Raw genomic sequence first — 22500 nt, forward strand, 5'->3', positions numbered from 1 at the left:
ATGTATGTATGTATGTATGTATGTATGAGTTTCCCCAAAGCTTTAAAATACTAAAGAATCATTCAGGAAGAATTAGTCTTCACTATGGTGATGACTAATGGGGATCCGTTTAAATAAACAAATAGATCTCCATTCGTATTGATCATAGTGGTTAGATTTAGAGAAACCCCCCCCTAGACCATTATGAGACAACTCATTTATGATAATGAAATACGCCAGTTAAACATCAGTCCTTAAAAACACACAGCCACTCCTCATTGCACCTTTTGACTGTTACTCTTGGTTTCCCAGATCGGGGGAAAAGCCACACAGACAGAGGGTTGTTTTTATTCTCTCTGTGTTCTAAACTTAGCTCTCTGTCCACCCACGGATTCATTCACAAAAGCAGGTTCAAAGCCTGAGCCTCATCCGTCCTCCACCACAGTGTTTACAGTACGAGGAGGTGAGGAGGGGACTTTTACACCACTCTGGTTCTGTTCCATTCACCGTGACACGATTAGCTAGCAAAACATGTTTACATTTCTCTTGCTTAATTCTTTGTAATGTGATTTTTTTTGGGTGATAAGGGTACAACCGCAGGTAGAATGGAATTTTGAAGGTGGCTTGAGGACTGTCCCTCAATGGGTTGCTTTACTATAAACATCCAGGTAAATGTATTATTTTCCCACTAAGATGGTTCTACTTTGCTCACTCTCTCGTCCCCAATGGGACCCCACTAACTGTCTGGATGTAAAAACATAGTGACTACATGACACTGTTATAATTTCTAGGGTTTACTGTAACATGGTTGGTTGGATGTGTGCATGGCCCTCTGTGTGACAGACAACCGTTTCCCTCCAAAATATATGACAATGTACTGTATCTACTGACATCATCAGTCTTGTTTACTTTATTCAACCGTCAATAAGTTGCCGTTTCTGAGATATACAGTATCTTTGGGGCTTTCATTCTTTTTCCATGAAAGTGGAAATGTAGTCGGCCACGCCGGCAGACGCCAGGAAAGCGTTCTTTGACTTAGGGCGGAAAGAGCAGCCAACCTCTTCCTCTTCTGTCTCCCTCTGTGATGTCATCACATTGTTTATGACAGTGTTCTCCTGTGTGTTTGAACCATCATCCTCCTGCATCTGAACCATGCTTCCTGTACACACCAACACGAGACTCCGTCCTACTCACGAAGCACACACACACACACACACACACACACACACACACACACACACACGCACCCTCGTCTCAAACACAAGCCCTACTGGGTTTATTCTACAAATGATAATGTATGCATTATATAATAGTATAATGAAGATATACAGAAGTCTTGCTTTATTTCTTTATTTGGATAACAAAACATGTATAATGTACAAGCCACTGAGCTTATCCAAGGGTACAGAATCTCAGTGTCTTTGGTCTGATCCAACCACACCCAGTCAGTAGTCAGTGGTGTCTCAGCTGTTCATACTTCTGAACAATTGATCCTGTTGTGGATATGAGTGTCTACTAAGTGACAACAATAGAAATGTATTTACATGCACATATAGTATAAAAACACACACTTCTAGAAAGGCTATACAATCACTACAGCTGTCAGTTATGTGGCACAGAGTGGACGTTGCAAAATCAGTAATGTTTGCATCAGTAGGCAGTACACACACACACACACACACACACACACACACACATACACACACAGACGTGCCAACACGCACGTACACACACACACTCAGTGGTTCCATTGTCAGATCTGATTCAGTTCAGTTTGGTAGGTTTGGCCCAGTTCACAGCTTTTAGGGATATCTGGGACCAAGAGAGGAGTGTATACACTACTTCCTCTTCCTGTTCAATAGTCCAGAAGAAGATCATAGCATAGTAGGAGGAGGTCAGTCCTGCAGGTTGTTGCTGTGATGATGAGAGATGACCCTCTGGTACTGGCTGTCACTGGGAGTTATGCCGTGTTCCGTGACCCCAGGGAGGTCATAGCTGCGGAAGTAGTGGCCGCTGGTCTGCTGGGTGTAGTACAGGAGCTGCCTGGCAAACAAGGGCTCCACCTACAGGTGTGGAGGGGAACAGGGTCAGTCTGCCATACTGGTTTACCAGGGAGGTGGGGTAGTGAAGTCTGGGTAGTGTGGAGGGGTATTAGGTTGGGTTTTGGTGTTACCTGGACAGTGAGGGTCCTTCTCTGTATCTGGGGGTCCAGACACTCGTCTCCAAAACTCAGCAGCACCTGGCAGCGTGGCGGGGGCCGACCATGGAGGGCCCAACCCTGCAGCTCTGAGAGGAGGAGGGGGAGGGATAAGTGAGGAATTAGGTTGGAAAGGCAAGGTTTGGGTTCACACAAGAGATGGGGTGAATACTAGGTTCATTTAGAGGGGATTTCTATGAGCTGGCATGACTTCTGAGGTAGTATGACTGGAAAGTCTTGGTGGTGTGTAAATTAGACTGCCTCACACGTATGGTAATGCAGGGTGGGGGCGATGAGGTTGCATGATTATGAGTCATTCGTAAACCATTGAAGCTACTTGAACAGACTATTAGCATGATCTGTCAATCATCCTGTGTATCATATTTACGAAAAGACTGTGTGTGTGTGTGTGTGTGTGTGTGTGTGTGTGTGTGTGTGTGTGTATGTGTATATGTGTGTGCAGGGCTGGACTGGGACAAAAATTAGGCCCTGGCATTTTTGGCCCAGACAGGCCCACCCCAATCGGTCGGACCACACCCACCAGCACAAAAATACTTGCCTTATATACTCGTCTTATATACTGTGCTGTACAGTCATATGACAAACTGTAGTATTCCCCCAAACCACTACAAAGACGACTACATACAGTAAGCAATGGTACCAGTGCAAGTAGACCAGTGTACTCAGTGATCAGATTCCAGAGCGAATTTACGAACGCAGCCTTGTTGTTCTAGATTTTTTTTCTCCATTATCAACCTATCATTGCGCTTTAGAGTAAAACAAAGCACGCAACTGTCGCGTCTATCTATTCATGGCAACTCTACATTGTGATTTACAAGGGATATTAACTAATATTAAGTAATATTATTACTTGGTTACATTTTGCAATTGATCCGCGGTACACATGCGTGCCGAACCGTGGGGGGCGATCTGTTACACCCCTACACAGCTACCTATATTTTCCTTACCGGGTCAACGGTTACAGGCTGACTCGGCCCCGCTTCTTCTGTATCCTCTCTATCCTCTGTATCTGTACCCTGCTCCCGCTCCTCCCTGCTAGCCTCCTCTTCAACCTGTTGCTGTTGCTGCTGTGGTAAACTTAAGGGTGCAGCAAACATGTCCCTAATGTTTACACATTTGGCAGCATCTGCCTCGAGTTTCTTCTTGTTTTTCTCCCTAACTTTTTCCCAGCCTCCCTTCCGTTTTAGTGTGCTTTTGCGCTCCATCTCTCTCAGTATCTATCTAGTAACTATCCAGGCTAACTAAATTTATTTTGCCGGCCGGCTCGGCCCAAAACTACCGCGAAACTGAGACGGAGGTCTGGTGCTGCGTGCGTGCGTGACCCCTGACCCCCCCCCCCTTCTCTCTGTTGATTGGGCCAGCCCAGTGTCTGTATAGAAAATTGGCCAATGGGCTGCTGTCCCAGATTTATGGGCCGTCCAATGGTAGCTTTCGATTTATGGGCCGTTCGATGGTACCTTTCGGCCGGGCCGGCTGGTAAAAAAAAAAAGTTTTTTTTTTTTTTGCCGGTCGGCTCGGACCAAAACTACCGCGGCCCACCGGTCAAATGCCCGGTATGCCAGATGGCCAGTCCAGCCCTGTGTGTGTGTGTGTGTGTGTGCATTTGTGTATGATCATCAGGGGCTTTACACACTATACGGTGAACCCAACCCATACTGTGTTGTCTTGAATGTTTTCCTTTCACACTGTCCTTTCCAGCACGTTCTCACCAACCACGGCGGATGCCTAACCAGGCCAGCCTAGTACATGATGTGTAGCAGGCGGCTCACCTGTGAGGTAGTCCTGTGTATGCATCAGTTTGCAGGTGTGCTCTCTCTCTAGCTTGCTGGGTTTGTCTCCGTACGGGGAGAGGCCTCCCTCCCAGAACACACGCTCCTGGCACAGGCGGCGCGCGTAGAGGCCGTCTGGGGCCATCCACAGCAGAACGCCCCTCTCCAGGGCGGCAGGGGGGCTGGGGGGGCACTCATCTCCCCTCCTCAGGCTCTCCAGTGGCAATGGCACCAGCTCCGGACCTCCGGATGGGAGGAAGGGTTTGTCCTCCGGGTTGCAGGGAGCGATACAGCAGCCCTCGGGACTTGAGGTGGTCACCTCCCTCACGATGGAGTCCCTGAAGAACACAGACACCTGCAACCGGAAGTCTAGGGTGGAGGGGGGCAGTAGGGGGAACCGGATCAGCGAAACAGGGTGGAGTCGTGCCTGTGTGTGTGTGTGTGTGTGTGTGTGTGTGTGTGTGTGTGTGTGTGTACCTGAGAGGGCCTCTGCTGATCTCATGCTGGTGTCCAGTGTGAAGGAGGGCTGGGTGTCCCCGGGGCTGTAGGTGTAAAATGACCCTGTGAACTGGTACCCTGGACCTAGGGACGGGAGACAGGACTTCAACAGAGGCAAACATACACACCCACTTTGACTCCCCTATACCTCTCTCACACATAGGGCCATTGCAGCAGAAAAGGAATACACACAAACACTGATCTCATTTATTCTACTCATCCTGAATGACAGTCTGACATACACACTAGTATACACACAGTCTAACAGACACACTAGTATACACACAGTCTAACAGACACACTAGTATACACACAGTCTAACAGACACACTAGTATACACACAGTCTAACAGACACACTAGTATACACACAGTCTAACAGACACACTAGTATACACACAGTCTAACAGACACACTAGTATACACACAGTCTAACATACACACTAGTATACACACAGTCTAACAGACACACTAGTATACACACAGTCTAACATACACACTAGTATACACACAGTCTAACATACACACTAGTATACACACAGTCTAACAGACACACTAGTATACACACAGTCTAACAGACACACTAGTATACACACAGTCTAACAGACACACTAGTATACACACAGTCTAACAGACACACTAGTATACACACAGATGCTGCAGTACCGTTGTCCATGGCTGAGCCCTGCCATGGCAGGCTACGGGGGGGGTAGGGGCACTGGGCGTAGGGGAGCTCCGGCAGAGAGGCCTGCTCTGGGAGGTAGTCCCTCCAGCCCCGCTCAGGAGTGGGTATGTACCCAGGCATCTACACACAGACAAACACACACCTGTCAGTCAAAACATGACATCTACACAGAGAGGGGTCTGAAGACTTACTGTACATGTGACAAGTGTTAGATAGTATGGAAGAGGAAGCAGCACCACTAGGCTCATGTGATGCAGTGAACCACTCTACCATGCCTGTGTGTGTGTGTGTGTGTGTGTGTGTGTGTGTGTGTGTGTGTGTGTGTGAGAGTGTGTGTGTGTGTGTGTGTGTGTGTGTGTGTGTGTGTGTGTGTGCTGTCTGTAGTCATGTGATGTTGTCACACCACTTGTGACAGTGAATGCAGCTGCACTCTCTCCTCCCAATTGACACACACACACACACACACACACACACACACACACACACACACACACACAGTCTTCACCTGAGTTTGCAAAGCAGGGTAGGAGGGGTGCATGGGGTAGCTCATAGGACTCAGGGGGCTGCCACTGTCCTCTGATTGTTTGAGTCCTATAAAGCAAGAAAGATACGTTTATTATACAGTATAGTAGGGAATCATTTACACTCATACCAATAAACACACACTCAACATGTACACTTATGAGAGGAGGGTAAGATACAGAAAAAGCAGGACTTCATCGCAATGTATATTGAAAGTATACTGTGGTTATGCTGTCAGATTTTCTACCATACTGAAATGTTTTTATTTGTACAGAAGTCACTGATCCCTAACACAACCCGCTGGGGCATTCAGAACATGGGTGTCAACCGTGTCCCCTGATAGCGGTTCATATAAAAACAAGAAGTATGTCCTTGTATAACTTTCAATAGATTATCTATGCATCCTGGTCATTAATAAAACAACCATAGAATTGCATCAACATCCAATTAAAACACCGACTCGGGATAACTGTTTTCCCTAAACATTCTCTAACTCCTCTATTGCATCGCAACAATCAATCTGTCACTATTTTTCAAGCATATGAAATGAAACTGACGTCTCTTGGCGCCCTCTGGAATGATGCGGTAAACTTTGTAGGGGTCCGAGATGTCCAACTGACTGCGCTCCACGATCTCCTCGAAGTCGTTACTTTTGTTGAGCGCGCAGCGAAGGCGCGTCTTCCACGTCGGCGGATCCGGTTTGTCGATGCCTTCCCGAAACTTGCCTTTAAATAGCGCCCAAGCCTGAAAAGAAATCCCGGAGAATGGAACCGTGAAACGCGTGCCGTAATAATGTAGTTATGCGCAGGCAAGCCCATTGCGCGTGAAAGTCGCACTGGGGACAGTCTCAACTGCTGCGTTAACTGTACAAAAACTATTAGCAGAAATGTCCATACCAAATGATCTTTGGTAAAGTTGATCATATATATACGTCTGTCTCTCTCTCTCTCACCTGCAGAGCGCAAGTGATTCACCTTGAAACAAAATGTGCTACGGCAAAGCCCCTATGATGCAACACTTTGGGGACCCTCGTGGATAGATTCTCCCATTCTCTCTGTGACTTGTTCTCTCCCCCACACTCTCTGTTGCAGTGCGCATACCCCGACGAGCAGCGTGCCGTACCTTGAAGAGCGCAGCATCCTCGTCCCGGTTGTAGTCCTGCTTGCCCGCGTGCTTCCACGGTATCCTGAAGATGCTCTTGTCATCGTTCTCCCAGATCAGCCCAGGGTAGTTCCCGCAGTCCACCTGCTCTATCAGCCACGCCCGGAGCTTCCCGTTCCCACAGCTCACAGACATCTCGTAGTCCGCTTCATGGCTCATCTCTATCCAATTATCCAATGTATATAGTCAAACACTTCTCCAAAGTTGCAAAAGCCACACAAATGTAAACACTATTACAAATAGCAAAAAGATCAAGAATATTGTGCAGGTGATCGTGTCTATGCACGATCACCTAATTATGTGCCTAGTCTATAATCAACTGTCTTGTAATTGTTTTAGTAATAATTAGCTTAAAGATTCTAATTTGGTGCAGAAATGTCTATGATTTAAGATACTAATTCTAGCGGGAGCAAATCAAATTGCCTTACCTCTGAAACCCGAAACTTTCAAGTTTTGGAATCAATCAGTCTCACTCTCGAAAGATCATCAATGCTGTGGGACAACTTAACTTAAATCATATTCACAAGAAGGGGCGGGGCGACACGATGTGGAGAGGAGAGTATGCCAGTGTGCACGCACCTGCCACATTCTATGAACCTTGTCTGCGCGGGCCTCCCGTAAAGACGTGGGGGAAACCCTCCGCGAGCGTCAGTCGCTGACACCCGCAAACATGGAAAGTGGGACGATCAATTCAAAGTACGGTAGAGAAAAACAATTCTTTGAAATTATATGAGCACTATGAATAGCCTTCATATCAAGTATGTTTTATTCTCACGATAAGGCCTTTATTGCCTTTACCAGCCAAATAGGAGCAATAATAGTAATGAAATAAACGTATGCAAAAGCACTCTATATAGGACTAGAATTTAATTAAACAGACATCATAACAACGTATCGCCAAGTACTGTAACTGTGATCAACGGAAAGATCGCCGTCCTGTGGTGGGATAACGGAAATGCAGTAGGCTATGAGACAATGAGACCACTGTAAAAACATATATGAACACAAGTAAAGCCTATGACAGACTGTCAGGCCATAGAAATACATTACATGAAAACCACCCCTCTGTGTGTGGTGGGGGATGACAGCCTAAATTAAATGGATTCTGAAGAATTTATTTTAGAAAAAAACGTTAATGAGATTATTTAACAATTTCACACTGCACAAACACACAGACACACACACGCACGTGCGCATGCGCGCGCACACACACACACACACACACACACACACACACACACACACACACACACACACAAACACATACACAGAGGGGGAGAATTGGTGGATTGTGTCGACTGGATGTTTCAGCTTGACTGCTCTTGCATGTTGCATGCAGGGACAGTTGGGGGAGAAGAGGACCCAAGTCATTCTCAAGGACCACTGAGAAACCCCCCTCTTCTAGCAGTTCCTAACATATGACCCTACTCATATTTTTAGACAAACTCCACAGTTGCTTAACTGGATAGAGAACACTGCCCAGCTGCTGGGCATTGGGTTTCTGCATGGAATGAGCAGGCAGGAGGGAGTCTGATTGGCCAGCTCACATGCTGCTCATGCCCAGTGGTGCTGTGGTGGTGGTTGTCATGGCGTTAAAGCTGGCCTGAGATTTCTGGGATAAAAGGTTTCGGATCTGCTCTTCATCTTTAAATGGGTTCTCCTTATACATATCCATCAGCCATACCCTATACTGAGAGAGAGAGAGAGAGAGAGAGAGAGAGAGAGAGAGAGACACACACACATACACACACACACACACACACACACACACACACACACACACACACACACACACACACACACACAGGGAGAGGAGGACAGTTAGCACCCAAAACAAGCGGAGAAGGTAATGATTATGATTAACATGTAAAGAAAGAGAGACAAGGCCACAAATGCAGATAGCCATCCAGGGACTGACAGATCACATTGTATACTCACCTCTGGCACCTGCCAGTTCTCAAACTCGTCTAGCTGTCGTAGGAAGCCCAGGTTGGGTCCAGCACACGGTCTCACCACTCTTACTGCGGCCAAGGCGTCCACCCAGCCCCGCCCAGTAACCGTCATAATGTACGCCACCACCAACGTCACGCTACGGGACACACCTGCAACACTGGGGAACACAGCATCAGTCCATGTCTAACCCTAACCCTCAACCATGACAACCCAACCAGAGTAAACACTAGGCTGACCAATGAGGATAAAGAAGACAGCCAGCAGGCCATTGAGATAGAGAGGAAATGACCAACAGGCCAATAGGAGCTCAAGGATGTCTGTCACTCACCAGTGGACAAGGCAGCCCTCCCCTTTCAGTCTGGACCCATGGATGAACATGAAGCTGTCCTTAAAGTGCTGAATCCTAAAGACATGATCACAGGAGACAGGATAGAAAGCACACACTGAGACTAGGGAATAGGATAATAACACACATATTCGAATATTCACACACAAATACAGCGGCAGGGTAAGCATGCATATTCCCTGTATGGTAATGGTTGGAGTGTATGCCTGAGGGAGAACATACAGAAGTAAACAGAAGCATTGAATCCCTGCCAATAGATGTTGTGCTTTTTCCTTTTTTTTTTTTTTTAAATACTGTAGCTGACAACTGATCTACTCACCACCAGATATAGTGAGATGGCAACATGTGAAATGATCCTCATACAAGCATCTCTGGTTTTCCATCCAGAGTGCTGTACATGCTACTGTATACGCACAAATACACACAGAACCTAAACACATACTTACAGGTTTTGTTTGGAGTGATCAGCCGCAGAGATGCAGAGGTATGTCAGCTCCTGTAGAGACAAACACAGCAACTAATGTTACAGCTCAACTACAGTGTGTAAAGCATTTACACATATTTTAGGTTTTGGAGTTATTGGAGTTATTTTAAATGTGTTGGACTAAAATGACTTTATCATTTTGGCAACAATGTCATATCCTCTCCCAAATACTTTTCTTTCAAAATGTTTATTTTAAAAATTCTTTATATTTAGTGAATTATGACTGATTACAGTTTGGCATGGAAAACCCAGTACATGACCATTTCACTTATAAGGAATATTATATTACTATACACTATATTATTATAATACTACATTATTTACATTATTTCATCAGTCGTCATTGGCAGAAATGACAGGTATGGGACACTTAGTTGGAGCTATAAACAATTGTCAGGATATATCACATATATTTTGCAATGACGGTCTTTATCATCTCAATTTTTACTTTGTGGTGGTGGGGTCTGATGCTCTCTTCCTCTTTCGGTCCCCCCAAACCCCTCAGCAGTAATGCATAATGACCATGCACTTTAGTTTGTGTGTGTGTGTGTGTGTGTGTGTGTGTGTGGTTAATGTGCACCTGACAGCTGATAATAAGCCTATGGCCCCATGGTGGAAACCACCATGTCCCTCTATGACTGCACCTCTGCAAAAGCCCCTCGGTCCTCTGGGACAGACAGAGGCATCGGAGTCCTCCAGACGGGACAGCATAGGTAACGAGACACACTCCACCACCAGAGAGAGGAAGGCATGCATCTATCTAACTCTCTATGGTCATCATATACACATATATCAAAGCACACCCAAAAGAGAAACGAGAACAGATGGAAGTATTTTAATATGAAGAGCAGTAATCCTGAAATGTCCTAATATATAACTGCATCCTCGCCTCGACATGCATCATAATATATGTCATAATTATTACTGACAATTACAACCCAGTCAGCAAACCTAAATCATAACTTAAGAACTGTATTTGATGTAGTCACAACCTCCATTATGACTTGATGAACGTTTTGAATGAGTTACCTGACTAAATGAATGTTAAAATCAATATGATTGTTTGTATTTTGTGACTGATGTGTTATGTTGTGTCTGCTGTGAGCTATGGGAGCCTAATAAAATGTCCCATGTTTATCCTTTATGCTTAACGCTTATGAACTCAATAGTTAACTATCTGCTGAAATTGCTGATCTCAACTTATTGACGTAATGGTTGCTAACCCCCTCCTCTAACCTAAACCACAGAGCCCATTTTCCAAGAAATCAATAAGTATATGCTGACTGTTGGTTATGCAAATAGGCCTCCCATCTGGCCATTAGTTTGCCGGACGCAGAACAGAGCTGAGTCATAAGCCTCTCTGCGGTGACATATGGTATGCCTTTAATAGCACTGTTGTAACTATGTCATTAACTAGCCATTAAATAATCAGCTAACAGTTGGTAAAATCACAACTCAAAGGCAGTTTATTGAAGGAGGTTTTGAGTATGACAGCATTGTTTTGAATCATCTTCTGCCCCTCACCACTACGTCTCCTAAAGACACCCGCTTTCCCCTCTACTGTGTCCCTAAGAACTTCTATTGCCCCCCTTGTACTGTTTCTCTGTTTCTCCAGTGTAAAAAAAACAAAAAAACAACAAGTAGGTTTTAGAAGAAGGTGATAGGAGAAGGTTTTTCCTTCTATCAATGGCCCCGGGCCTGAGCTAGATTACTCTTCCTGCTACGAATGGTGGACTGATGATTCTCATGCTTAGTATTCAAATGTATTGATTGTAAGTCGCTTTGGAATAAGGCGTCTGCTAAATGCCAAAAATGTAAATGTAAATGGTTGAGTGTCCATTATGTCCATTTAGGTATAAATGCATCCATGCTTTTAAAAATCCTTAGCATAACCAGATGCGTAGAGAATCAGAGAATTATCAGAAAATTATATTTTTTATAATTTAACATATATTTTCATTAATGCTATATGCTATATTTTACAGTTCATTCTCATCAGTCATTTCGTTGCTACTCTTTCCCTCAGTTGCGCTGCTTCCAGTGCAGCTCATATCAATTAGATCTTTTATCCAATCAGATTTTCCATTAGGCTACATTTTTTCTCTGGGTGAAAAATCTACCCTTGAGGCCTTCAGAATTTTGAGTGAATCCCCTTTGCTGTTGAAGCAAATGGGGATGATCTTGTTGATTCTCACATTCTTTAACCAATCAGATTTCGAGTTTGCCATGTTGGGCGTATTCTTTGACACGCTGTAGCCTTCTAGCTGGCCTAGCTGTCTAGGAGCAACATTTTCAGCCCTAAAACGCATTCAAACGTATTGTAATTACAGGGCTACATGGTTAGCATTGTGCCTTCCTGTTTCCCAGCATCCATTGTGTACAGACTTTGAGAGTTATGTTATTAAGTTTTAATTGTCCTATGTAAAGTGTTATGCATGTTTGTTCAATGTTGTTAAATTGTTAGTAATTGTTTCTATTTATGTTGTAAGTGAATTAAGTTAATGTCACGGTGAGGTTATTTGAAGGTGTTTTAATTACGGGATGAAAGCCTATATGTGAAATACACAGCCTGCCACTGAACTATGTGGTATGCTGTTATTTTGCTTCAGGTATATTAGCAGCTAGCGAAAACACTGTGACAACAGCTAACCTTAGTTGCTGTCACAGACACCGAAAGTGAATAGAGATTGAGGTATGGTTTTCAGACTTGCTTTCAATGAGAAAAGAGGAAAGTTCTGAGAGTGGTCTTAGAAGAACCCAGCTGTCTCATTCCACCACTATCAGAACACCAGCCACTCCCAGGATGGTCTCTCACTGATCACTGATTCAAATGCAAAAGTCCTGCATGATATTTCGTACGCAAGCCTCAGGTTAATAACCTGAATTTCTCGACTACCGGTACTTAAAGTTGAAGTCAAGATTCTTAAGATGACTGTATATACCCATCATAAATACATTTCTTTTTACATGATAGGGAAATACCAGCATCAGACATGATGCGTGTGTTTGTATTTTTCACTACAACTGAAATAGCTGCAGTCAAAATCACTCCTAACCACATAGTCTTTTTGGTTTTCTCAGTTTAAGGTTTGTCTGCTTTCTCTTCTTTGCACACAAACACAAACACTTCATATATATAGCATATAGCCAAGGCACATTCAGCTGCACAAGTATATATAGTGTGACTATATTACTCAATGGACTATATTACTGATATACTATATACTGTATATATATATTACTATATACTGAATATCAACACGGCTGTGATTCGGACGTAGGTACAAGGCCTTTTATACAACAGTTCTACAGCGCGATTTATTAGTTAACAGTAATAAGCGACAACAGATTATGATTTGTTTGTTTATTTTTTTAAGTAATTTTTTCTGAGTGGGGCAGTCCCACTCATATTTTTCTTTTTAATGACAGATATAGTGGAGATTATGACAGGAAGGATGGGTGAGAGAGAGAAGGGATGACATGCAGGATATGTCCGCGGCTGGAATCGAACCGGGAGCCCTGCGGTACATGGTCAGCGCTTAATCCACTACGCCACCTAAGCGCCCCCTTGTTTGTTTATTTAATCATAAAAATAAACAAAAAATTGTTCCGCAACTGAACTTCAAATGGACTGTTGCCTAGTAACCTGAACACAAACATGTAGTCTAATTAACGGTCATTTAATAGAACATTTGTGCGGCGGAGTGATACATATAGTTAAAAGTCCCAGTGCTGTTATACTGTATATCAGCACTCATGGAATGCCTCTTGTCCAATCAAATTACTTGGTCGGAACTAACTGTTGTATAAATGGTAATTAGAACACAGCAAACAACATTCTTTTCAGATCCACCTTCAGTTACATAACTTGTGGTGGAGCCCCTTTGTCTTGTGAGTGATACCAGAAGTCTGTAGTAGTTTCCAATCATACAACATTGAAAATAGATATAAGAAAGCTTGACTTCCACAGCATTTTCAGTTTTCTATTTCAGGAGCCTTACCAGAGAAGGGTGTATTGGAGATATCATCCTTTCATAAGTATGTATCTGTCTGGGATCTTTATTGCACTGATAACATCAAGGCAGAACAGACTTCTGATTATGTGACATATTACTGCCCAATATGGAACTACACTCTACAACATTTATGTACTGATAAGTCATAGATCTATATAAAGTATGTGTGTTAGTGTGGCTGTGATCAAGGACAAGAGCAGTCTCAGGTTAAGATAAAGGCAGAGTGGGTTCTAGAACAGTCTGTGGTTATCACTCCACTTTCCTTATATGCTTTCATACAAGTGTAGGGCATAGCCTACCACAGGGGATAGTGCTAAATGGGTTATAGGGGGCATATATCCTGGTGCCCAGGTGAGGGACAGAGCTGGTAGGGCCAGTGTCTCACCTCTAGGATGGGTGCAGCTGTGTCATGGATGGAGAGAATGTGGGTGATGTTGTTTTGTGCCAGCAACCCCCTGTCCTGTGCATCTACGGAAAGAAAATATCAGAAAATCACATGTAGCACTACCTTCCAATCACAATGACCACACATACCCCAGTCCTAAATAAGAACAACAACCAATAACAACCACCCCTCCCCAAAGCCCTCCAAGTCAACATGGCCTTATGAACAGGTTGCTCTTATTTTGAACTGAAAGAAAAACCGGAAAACCAATGTTTCTAAAACAGTCCAACACCTTGGCCTAAAAGCAAGAAACAGTAAATGTTCTAATCAAATTTGGTCTTTAAAAGGAAGCCAAATGCTTTCTACATAAGACAGATGTGCCCAGGGCATTTTTTCTGATGCTTTGCAGGTTTGCAGGTTTGCAGGTTACTGAGGTCAGATGCAGAAAGACTGGATAGGACTGCACTTAGTCTGAGGATTGGAAATGAGGCCCAAGCCAAATTGCCCTACTGCATCGGCAATAACAGAGATATTTTATGTAAAGAAATCAAATAATTGAACATCAAAATACAGGATATACATATCATACTGTAGATGTAGATATTTGAAATGCTCAGATATAAAATTGGAACGAAAACAATCTGAATATTAGTTAATTGGTCAAGTAAATAAGAGGCAAGTGTTTGACAGTATGTGTATAAATGTTTGCAAGGTAAATCGGTTGATTGGACCTGTGTGATCCATCAAAAGTGATGATGTCCTATATGGATTGGTGACAGAAAACTGTTTCTCCACCAGTAGCCTAAACACTTCCTCGGTTCATTCATTCTTACACTTGATACAAAAGCAACGTCCAATTCAAAGAAAAGGCATGACTAAAATATGGAAAACAAATTATATTACAATATCATTATTATTATATTATATTAAATTATATTACAATATCATAAATAAATTCAAAGCAAATCGGATGTACTCAAAGGAATACGAATCGAAGCTGGAAAGAGCCCTTCTCACTCGTTACATAAACAGATTATTATCGTTGTGCTCGAATTATATGGAAAACTGTGTTGGTAAAGGGACACCCCCACAAAAGGGACACCCCCACCTAACACCCTGACCTAGCAACTTTCTGTACACTATACACTACATGCAACAACACATTGAATCCCATTAAATTCTCTCACTCACACACCTTTTCTCATACAGTGTGATGAGTATATGAGCTACTTTTTATCCCATTTCCAAGGGGTCCTGAGACTGTGAGTTATTGACCACTCTATAGAAACTGGGTTCAGAGCCGTGTATCACCACATGCAGTTTCAAATAGGGAAGTGAAACACACAGATCTCCCCATTATTGCCCTCTTTATCATTCAAATATCTCAAAGTTAATCCTACATACTAGTCTATGGGTTAGTAACATGACACAGAGGGGAGAGCCTTTACCTTTGAAGTTTCCCAGATACAAATCAGGCAGTATCTATTAAGCAAAAAATAAGACAGATTTCATCATTCATCACAATGATCAGTGCAACCTTTCTCTCAATCAGCAGCAAATGCTCTCAATGCAAAACACATTGGACTCCAATCTTACTAATTACCACTACCTTATTTATTCCATTCCCCATGTCCACAGAAATTCTCCTTCAGCTAGGCGCATCAAACAGATAGGTCTATTTCTGAACTGGATCTATCATACCGTTTCCTCCAAATCAATGTATTTGAAATGTGACAAATTAATCTCTAATTGTGGTTGTCCAGCTGGCCCGACAGGCAGACAGATTGTAGATAGACAGACTGATCTGCTTCTTGGGATAATGTCGTTCAGGTCACTGTTCTCCCTCAAGCCAAATCCAGTTCTTGAGACCGTGGATGTCCAAAAGTACTCCATAAGTTTGTGGTTCAATATGGTCTGACTGCAGGTCGATTGAGATGCAACTGTTGGTTGTAATGACGTAATGTGACCTATGCTGTAATACTCTCCAGGGAATATATTTAGACCAGGCAGGGGTCATGGGACAGCAAGGCACATTCCAAAATAACAGACAAAGATGATATACATGGCTGTCTATCTCTGTCTATATAACATCACAGTTGCTCTGATGTTTTCACCATGTCGATATTGCATTTGTAGTGCTAAAGTGTACAAGAAAGAAAAAGACATCAAGAAAACAGAAGGCATAAGTGTGGCCATTCATTTATTCATAATGGTCCTGAATCCAATACATTTGTTTTACATCTCCTATGTGTTGCTCTCTTCCTCTGTTGCTGCTGGTATTGTTGTTGTAGTAGGCGATTAGTGATGTTATTTCCAGTAACTTCCAGATATGTAAGCTTGAGATATGTCTCACCGCACCAACACTCTAGTGAGCTATTTATAGCAGAGCTTTGTGTCTATGCTAGATAGGTTCCTGTGTGTGGTTTACTGTATGACACAACACATGCACGTTGGTGTGCTGGGGAGAGCGGAGGCGTTTCAAATTTACAATTGAGTTGGGCAGTTGTATGGGTCACAGGTAGCATTAAGCCCACGGGATGCACCCTATAGACCTACATAAGGGGACATGTATCAGGATTTAGTGACATTAATTAGTTTTGTCATTAAATGGATGTATGGTCGATGTGTGCATGTTTATCATTGTGTGTGTTTGTATGTGTGTGTGTGTGTATGTGTGTGCATGTGTGTATGTGCGTGTGTGTGTGTGTGTGCGTGTGTGTGTGTGCTAGCACAGGTGTAGGGCAAGGAAAGGAGAGGCCCTGGGTATGTACAATATGATGCTGGCTAGAGGAGGGGGTTTGAGACGGGTCATGTGGGAGGTGAGGAGGTGAGGAGGCAGGGACAGTTAAAGGTGAATCTGATTTGAGGAAATGAAATGAGGAAGAGAGGTGATTTTCTCTAAAAGTAGAGGGGAATGGAAAAAGGAGATAATTTACCTAGGAGAGTTCAAATTAGATATGCAGAAGAAACAAGTAGCACCAGGTAATTCAGTATTTGAAAGATACTGGGTTGATAGACAAGATTTAACACCCCCCCCCCCCCCCCCCCCCCCCGCCAATTTTGTTTATTTCTTTCATTTTTATGTTTTCCCTGTCAAATATGCCGTCCAAACACAGTCCGGTAGGTGGCGGTAATGCGCCTTAAGTTGGTCGCAAACCGCCATTCAAACTGAAAAGAAGAAGAAGAAGAAATAGGATAATGAATGTCAAACACACGCATGGTGGACTGTTGTTGTAATAATAGGTAACCCCCAAAGAAAGAAAGGATGGCAGGGTACAGGTTATTCTGCTCTACAATGAGAATGAAATGTCTTGTAAGCAATACACCTGCTGCTGTGGGGCTTTGTGTTAATAAACTAGTATTGAGGAGGCATTCCTGAGCTTTTCTTACCAAGATTCAACCCACGCACCACAAATCGCATTAAAAATACACCAAAAACATAAAAACTTGAAAAAAATCAACAACAAAACCTTTTGAAAACATAAGGACGTTCATGAAAATGAAAAAAAACATTGAATGATCAGATTCTGATCTGGGAAATTTAAACCTAAGACGTACAATAACGTTTCATTCATTGCCCTCTTCTTACCCTTTTTCGGGGGGGATGATGGAGGAGGAGGAGTCAAAAAGGTCTATAAAAGTAACAGTGAGCACAAAGCAAATGTACAGGCGGCGGACAGCTTCACTTCAGTATAGTTAAACGTGTGTGAGGGGACAGAGGAGGTGTCGTCAGGCGGCTGGGACGTCACTAGCGCCGGCCGAAGGCGGCACCCTGGATCCCACCACCGCTCCCCTGCATCATCTGGTTCTGTCTGTTCAGAGCGCCGGACAGAGACTGGGACGTTCCTGTCGGGATGTAGCCTCCGCGACTGTGGAAGAGGAACAGTCAAATAGGTAAATGGACTGCACTTATACGAATGCATTTTTATTTACAGCCGCTTCAGAATGGAACAAGCTTCCAGTGGCCCTAAAAAGCTTAGAGGGAGAGGTAAGCTTTAAACGTGCGGTAAAGAACTGGCTAGCTAGTGAAATGACAGAGTAGAAACACATCATAGGTAGGGAGTGCAGGAAATTTGTGTAACTATCTATGTTTGTTTTTTTATGGTTTTTATCATGTTCTGTAAATTTGTTTTATGGTAACTGTCTGTCCTGTCCTCAATCAGGGACCATGATGGAAATAAGCGCTTGCGCTTTATCATGTGTTTTTATCCCTTGGAAACTGTCTTTTTAATTCCACAATAAATCAAATCAAATCAAATCAAATATATAGCGCCTTTATCCAAAGCGCTTTACAACGGCCTCTCATTCACCCATTCACACACACAATCACACACCAATGGCGGCAAGCTGCCATGCAAGAAGCCGGCCCGCTCACTGGGAGCAATTTGGGGTTCAGTGTCTTGCCCAAGGACACTTCGACATGTGGCCAGCCAGGGCTCGAACCGCCGATCTGCCAACCTTGCGATCATTAGACGGCGGCTCTACCTCCTGAGACACAGCCGCCCCTTGACTGTCAGTCAGACCATGACTGTCATACAGAGCATCCCAGCATACATTTCATGTGTAACCATGCTGGTTCCTTGTTTCATGTTCATCTAAACTTTTTCCCCTCAGATTTAAATGATACGGTTAATATCATATAATACATGCCTATAAATCTATTTTGTACTCATTAAACCATGAAATCCTTCATTTAAAGGATACCAAACTTTCAAAATGACATGGCATTCTGCTGGTACGGGTATATGAGGAAACGTAAAGAGTCATGTGACTTGTGTTAGTTACCTCGCCATTCCACCCCGCGCCAGGTGGCTTTGTCCTGGGATTTGTCTCTACCTGGAAAACAGACAACAGACAACACTTCAGGAAAACAGACATCATTATCAGACACGCTTCAGGTAAACAGACGTCACTATCACACGCTTCAGGTAAACAGACGTCACTATCACACGCTTCAGGTAAACAGACGTCACTATCACACGCTTCAGGTAAACAGACGTCACTATCACACGCTTCAGGTAAACAGACGTCATTATCAGACACGCTTCAGGAAAACAGACGTCATTATCAGACACGCTTCAGGAAAACAGACATCACTATCACACGCTTCAGGTAAACAGACGTCATTATCAGACACGCTTCAGGAAAACAGACGTCATTATCAGACACGCTTCAGGTAAACAGACGTCACTATCACACGCTTCAGGTAAACAGACGTCACTATCACACGCTTCAGGTAAACAGACGTCACTATCACACGCTTCAGGTAAACAGACATCACTATCACACGCTTCAGGTAAACAGACGTCACTATCACACGCTTCAGGAAAACAGACATCACTATCACACGCTTCAGGTAAACAGACGTCACTATCACACGCTTCAGGTAAACAGACGTCACTATCACACGCTTCAGGTAAACAGACGTCACTATCACACGCTTCAGGTAAACAGACGTCACTATCACACACTTCAGGAAAACAGACGTCATTATCAGACACGCTTCAGGAAAACAGACATCACTATCAGACACGCTTCAGGTAAACAGACGTCACTATCACACGCTTCAGGTAAACAGACATCACTATCACACGCTTCAGGTAAACAGACATCACTATCACACGCTTCAGGTAAACAGACGTCACTATCACACGCTTCAGGTAAACAGACGTCACTATCACACGCTTCAGGTAAACAGACGTCACTATCACACGCTTCAGGAAAACAGACGTCACTATCACACGCTTCAGGAAAACAGACGTCACTATCACACGCTTCAGGAAAACAGACATCACTATCAGACACTAGGGTTGGGTACCGTTTGGGTTTTATCCGGTACCGGTACCTAACCGATACTTTAAAAACGGTACCGGTACCAAAACGGTACTTAATTCGGTACTTTTGATTTTTTTAAATGACATATATATATATATATATATATAATAATAACACGGTCGACAACATTAAACAACTTTTTTATTGCTGAGGCACAATATATATTAGTTAAATATACACTCAAATTAAAATAAATGAAAATAAAACTCCTGAGCCTTGGGGACTCCATTAAGCTGGGTACTGATGTCGAATATGATGTCGAATACGAGTACACACTTGTTCGGCAGCCCCTCAAGGACATCAGAATATTCTTAGAAAAGGGATCTAGTGAAGAGGCCTGCATAGCCCCCAGAACCAAGAAGACCAAGAGGAAATATAACTCTGATAAACTGGAGCCCTCCACCTCGTCAAAATCCAAACTCTGTTGCCGCTCAGCTACTACTACTCCCCTCCCCCTCTCTGGTCCATGATACATGACGATTGATTTTTCAGACACAGTAGTAGGATAAGGATATATCTACATGATATATACATGATCTGACACAGTACCCGAATATCAAGAGATCCCCGATCATGTTGTCCTCCTCGCAGAGACGCAGCCACACATCCGCACAACGTCATCAACAGACGCGTAGAATCCTGGAGTGCACTGTCCAATCAAAGGCTTGCGTTCGTAAACTCGCTCTGAGAGCGTCGCATCGCACACTGGGCCCGACGTCATAAGGGGAGCAAGTCATTTGATTGGACAGAAGGCATTCCACGAGTGGTGATCAGAATTCCAGAACGAGTTTACGAAACGCACCCATAAGTCGAGCGTCGCGTTACGCCAACCCGCTAGCGGAAGTTGCTATTAGCAACCTTCTCGTTATCCTTCCGTACTCGCTGCTTTCACTGAGTGGAAATTTAACAGGCGATGTGACGTCGCGAGATAGAAAAGTACCGAAATGAGGCACCGAAATCTCCTTTGCGATTCGGTACGGGTACATACCGAATGTAAAGTAACCGGTACCTACCGGTACCGATTTTCGGTACCCAACCCTATCAGACACGCTTCATCACTATCAGACACGCTGCATCATTATCAGACACGCTGCATCATTATCAGACACGCTGCATCATTATCAGACACGCTTCATCACTATCAGACACGCTGCATCATTATCAGACACGCTTCATCACTATCAGACACGCTGCATCACTATCAGACACGCTGCATCACTATCAGACACGCTTCATCACTATCAGACACGCTGCATCACTATCAGACACGCTGCATCACTATCAGACACGCTGCATCATTATCAGACACGCTGCATCACTATCAGACACGCTTCATCACTATCAGACACGCTGCATCACTATCAGACACGCTGCATCATTATCAGACACGCTTCAGGAAAACAGACATCACTATCACACGCATCAGGGAACGGATGACTCTTACTTTGCCAAGTTCTGTCTCCTTCTATCTTGCGTCCACCAGATTCCCAATCACGACCCCCCTCCCTAAAAGAAACCAGACAACAACAAACATCAGAAGGGGCAATCCCGGGGTCAGTTTGGGGGATTTTTGGACTTTGGTAAATGGACTGCACTTATATAGCGCCTTTATCCAAAGCGCTTTACAACGGCTTCAATTTAAAAATGAAACTGGTGCGATCCACAATTATGGCACCGTTGATTCAACATTTGTGGCAACACTCCTCCAGCCCCTTTTGTTATTGTGTTAACCTCAGAGTGCCCCTTTAAGAGGAGAACAGTTAGAGAAACACACTGCAGCAACTGAGCAGGATGGAAAGAAGCTGGTGAAACTAATCACATTCAGGAGTACTACCGACTGACCTGGGGTTGATGCTACTATGAGTACGACCGACTGACCTGGGGTTGATGCTACTATGAGTACGACCGACTGACCTGGGGTTGATGCTACTATGAGTACGACCGACTGACCTGGGGTCGATGCTACTATGAGTACGACCGACTGACCTGGGGTTGATGCTACTATGAGTACGACCGACTGACCTGGGGTTGATGCTACTATGAGTACGACCGACTGACCTGGGGTTGATGCTACTATGAGTACGACCGACTGACCTGGGGTTGATGCCGCGCTTGTTCTCATAACCTCCGGTCCAGGTTTCGCGGGAGTCCCCCCCCCCCCTGTGCCTCTCCGTGCGGTCTGAGGAGAAGTGCTGCAGAGAGGAACAGAGAGAGGAACAGGGGTCACAACCAAATCATCAGTCTGGGTCGTTTTCAATCGGGTGCAAAGCAAAGAAGTCGTTTAACGTAAGAAGTTTATTATGTGTTGTCCTCTGGTCCCTGGGGTAGGTGGGTGGGGGTTATTTGATTTACTTTCTTCGGTCCCGACTTGTAATGTATGTCCCTAATACCTAGATAGCTATTTTGTAATTTGTGTGTTGTGGTGTGGTTGTATGGGTTGTTGGGGGGCGTTGGTTGCAGGATGTAGCCTTATTATGTTTATGATTAATCTCAATAATAGCTCAGTTTCGGGCCTGCCTGAGTAAAAGGGTAAAAGGGTAAAAGTGTCTTACCGTGGTGTCTCTGTCTGCACCTACAGTCCGGGTGGTGGTGTCCCTCCTAGAAGACAGAGCACAGTGGGTCAACCACAAACATACAACACTGTTCAAGGT

General features: G+C 44.0%; 3 protein-coding genes across 3 annotated transcripts in view; all 3 read right to left on the minus strand.

Moving 5' to 3' along the window:
• Positions 1-1874: 1874 nt before the first annotated feature.
• Positions 1875-6989, minus strand: LOC308162213 (interferon regulatory factor 4-like; the record flags this gene model as incomplete). The annotated part of the gene is made up of 8 exons (XM_080536335.1): positions 1875-2042; positions 2153-2265; positions 3967-4335; positions 4444-4542; positions 5129-5267; positions 5653-5738; positions 6197-6413; positions 6792-6989. The coding sequence occupies 8 exons, from the start codon at positions 6987-6989 to the stop codon at positions 1875-1877; spliced, it is 1389 nt and encodes a 462-aa protein (XP_080392461.1).
• A 1384-nt stretch (positions 6990-8373) lies between these two features.
• On the minus strand, positions 8374-15644 carry LOC308162446 (dual specificity protein phosphatase 22-B-like; the record flags this gene model as incomplete). Its single annotated transcript, XM_080536598.1, has 7 exons — positions 8374-8433; positions 8769-8940; positions 9112-9186; positions 9576-9625; positions 14015-14097; positions 15463-15496; positions 15624-15644. 7 exons carry the CDS (start codon positions 15642-15644, stop codon positions 8374-8376), a joined length of 495 nt encoding a protein of 164 aa, XP_080392724.1.
• Positions 15645-17552: 1908 nt separating this feature from the next.
• The window catches only part of LOC308162447 (scaffold attachment factor B2-like), a gene marked incomplete at its 5' end in the record, with an annotated part of 23530 nt that continues 18582 nt past the window's right edge, over positions 17553-22500 (minus strand). Inside the window, 7 exons of the mRNA XM_080536599.1 lie at positions 17553-17883; positions 18800-18846; positions 19206-19484; positions 19570-19748; positions 21294-21355; positions 21944-22041; positions 22402-22447. Of these exons, the coding sequence (XP_080392725.1) occupies positions 17763-17883; positions 18800-18846; positions 19206-19484; positions 19570-19748; positions 21294-21355; positions 21944-22041; positions 22402-22447 (832 nt within the window). The 3' untranslated portion in view covers positions 17553-17762. The remainder of the gene's footprint in view (positions 17884-18799; positions 18847-19205; positions 19485-19569; positions 19749-21293; positions 21356-21943; positions 22042-22401; positions 22448-22500) is intronic.

This window comes from Nansenia antarctica (genome assembly GCF_963989245.1).
Source record: "Nansenia antarctica genome assembly, chromosome: 7".
Lineage (NCBI taxonomy): Eukaryota > Metazoa > Chordata > Actinopteri > Argentiniformes > Microstomatidae > Nansenia > Nansenia antarctica.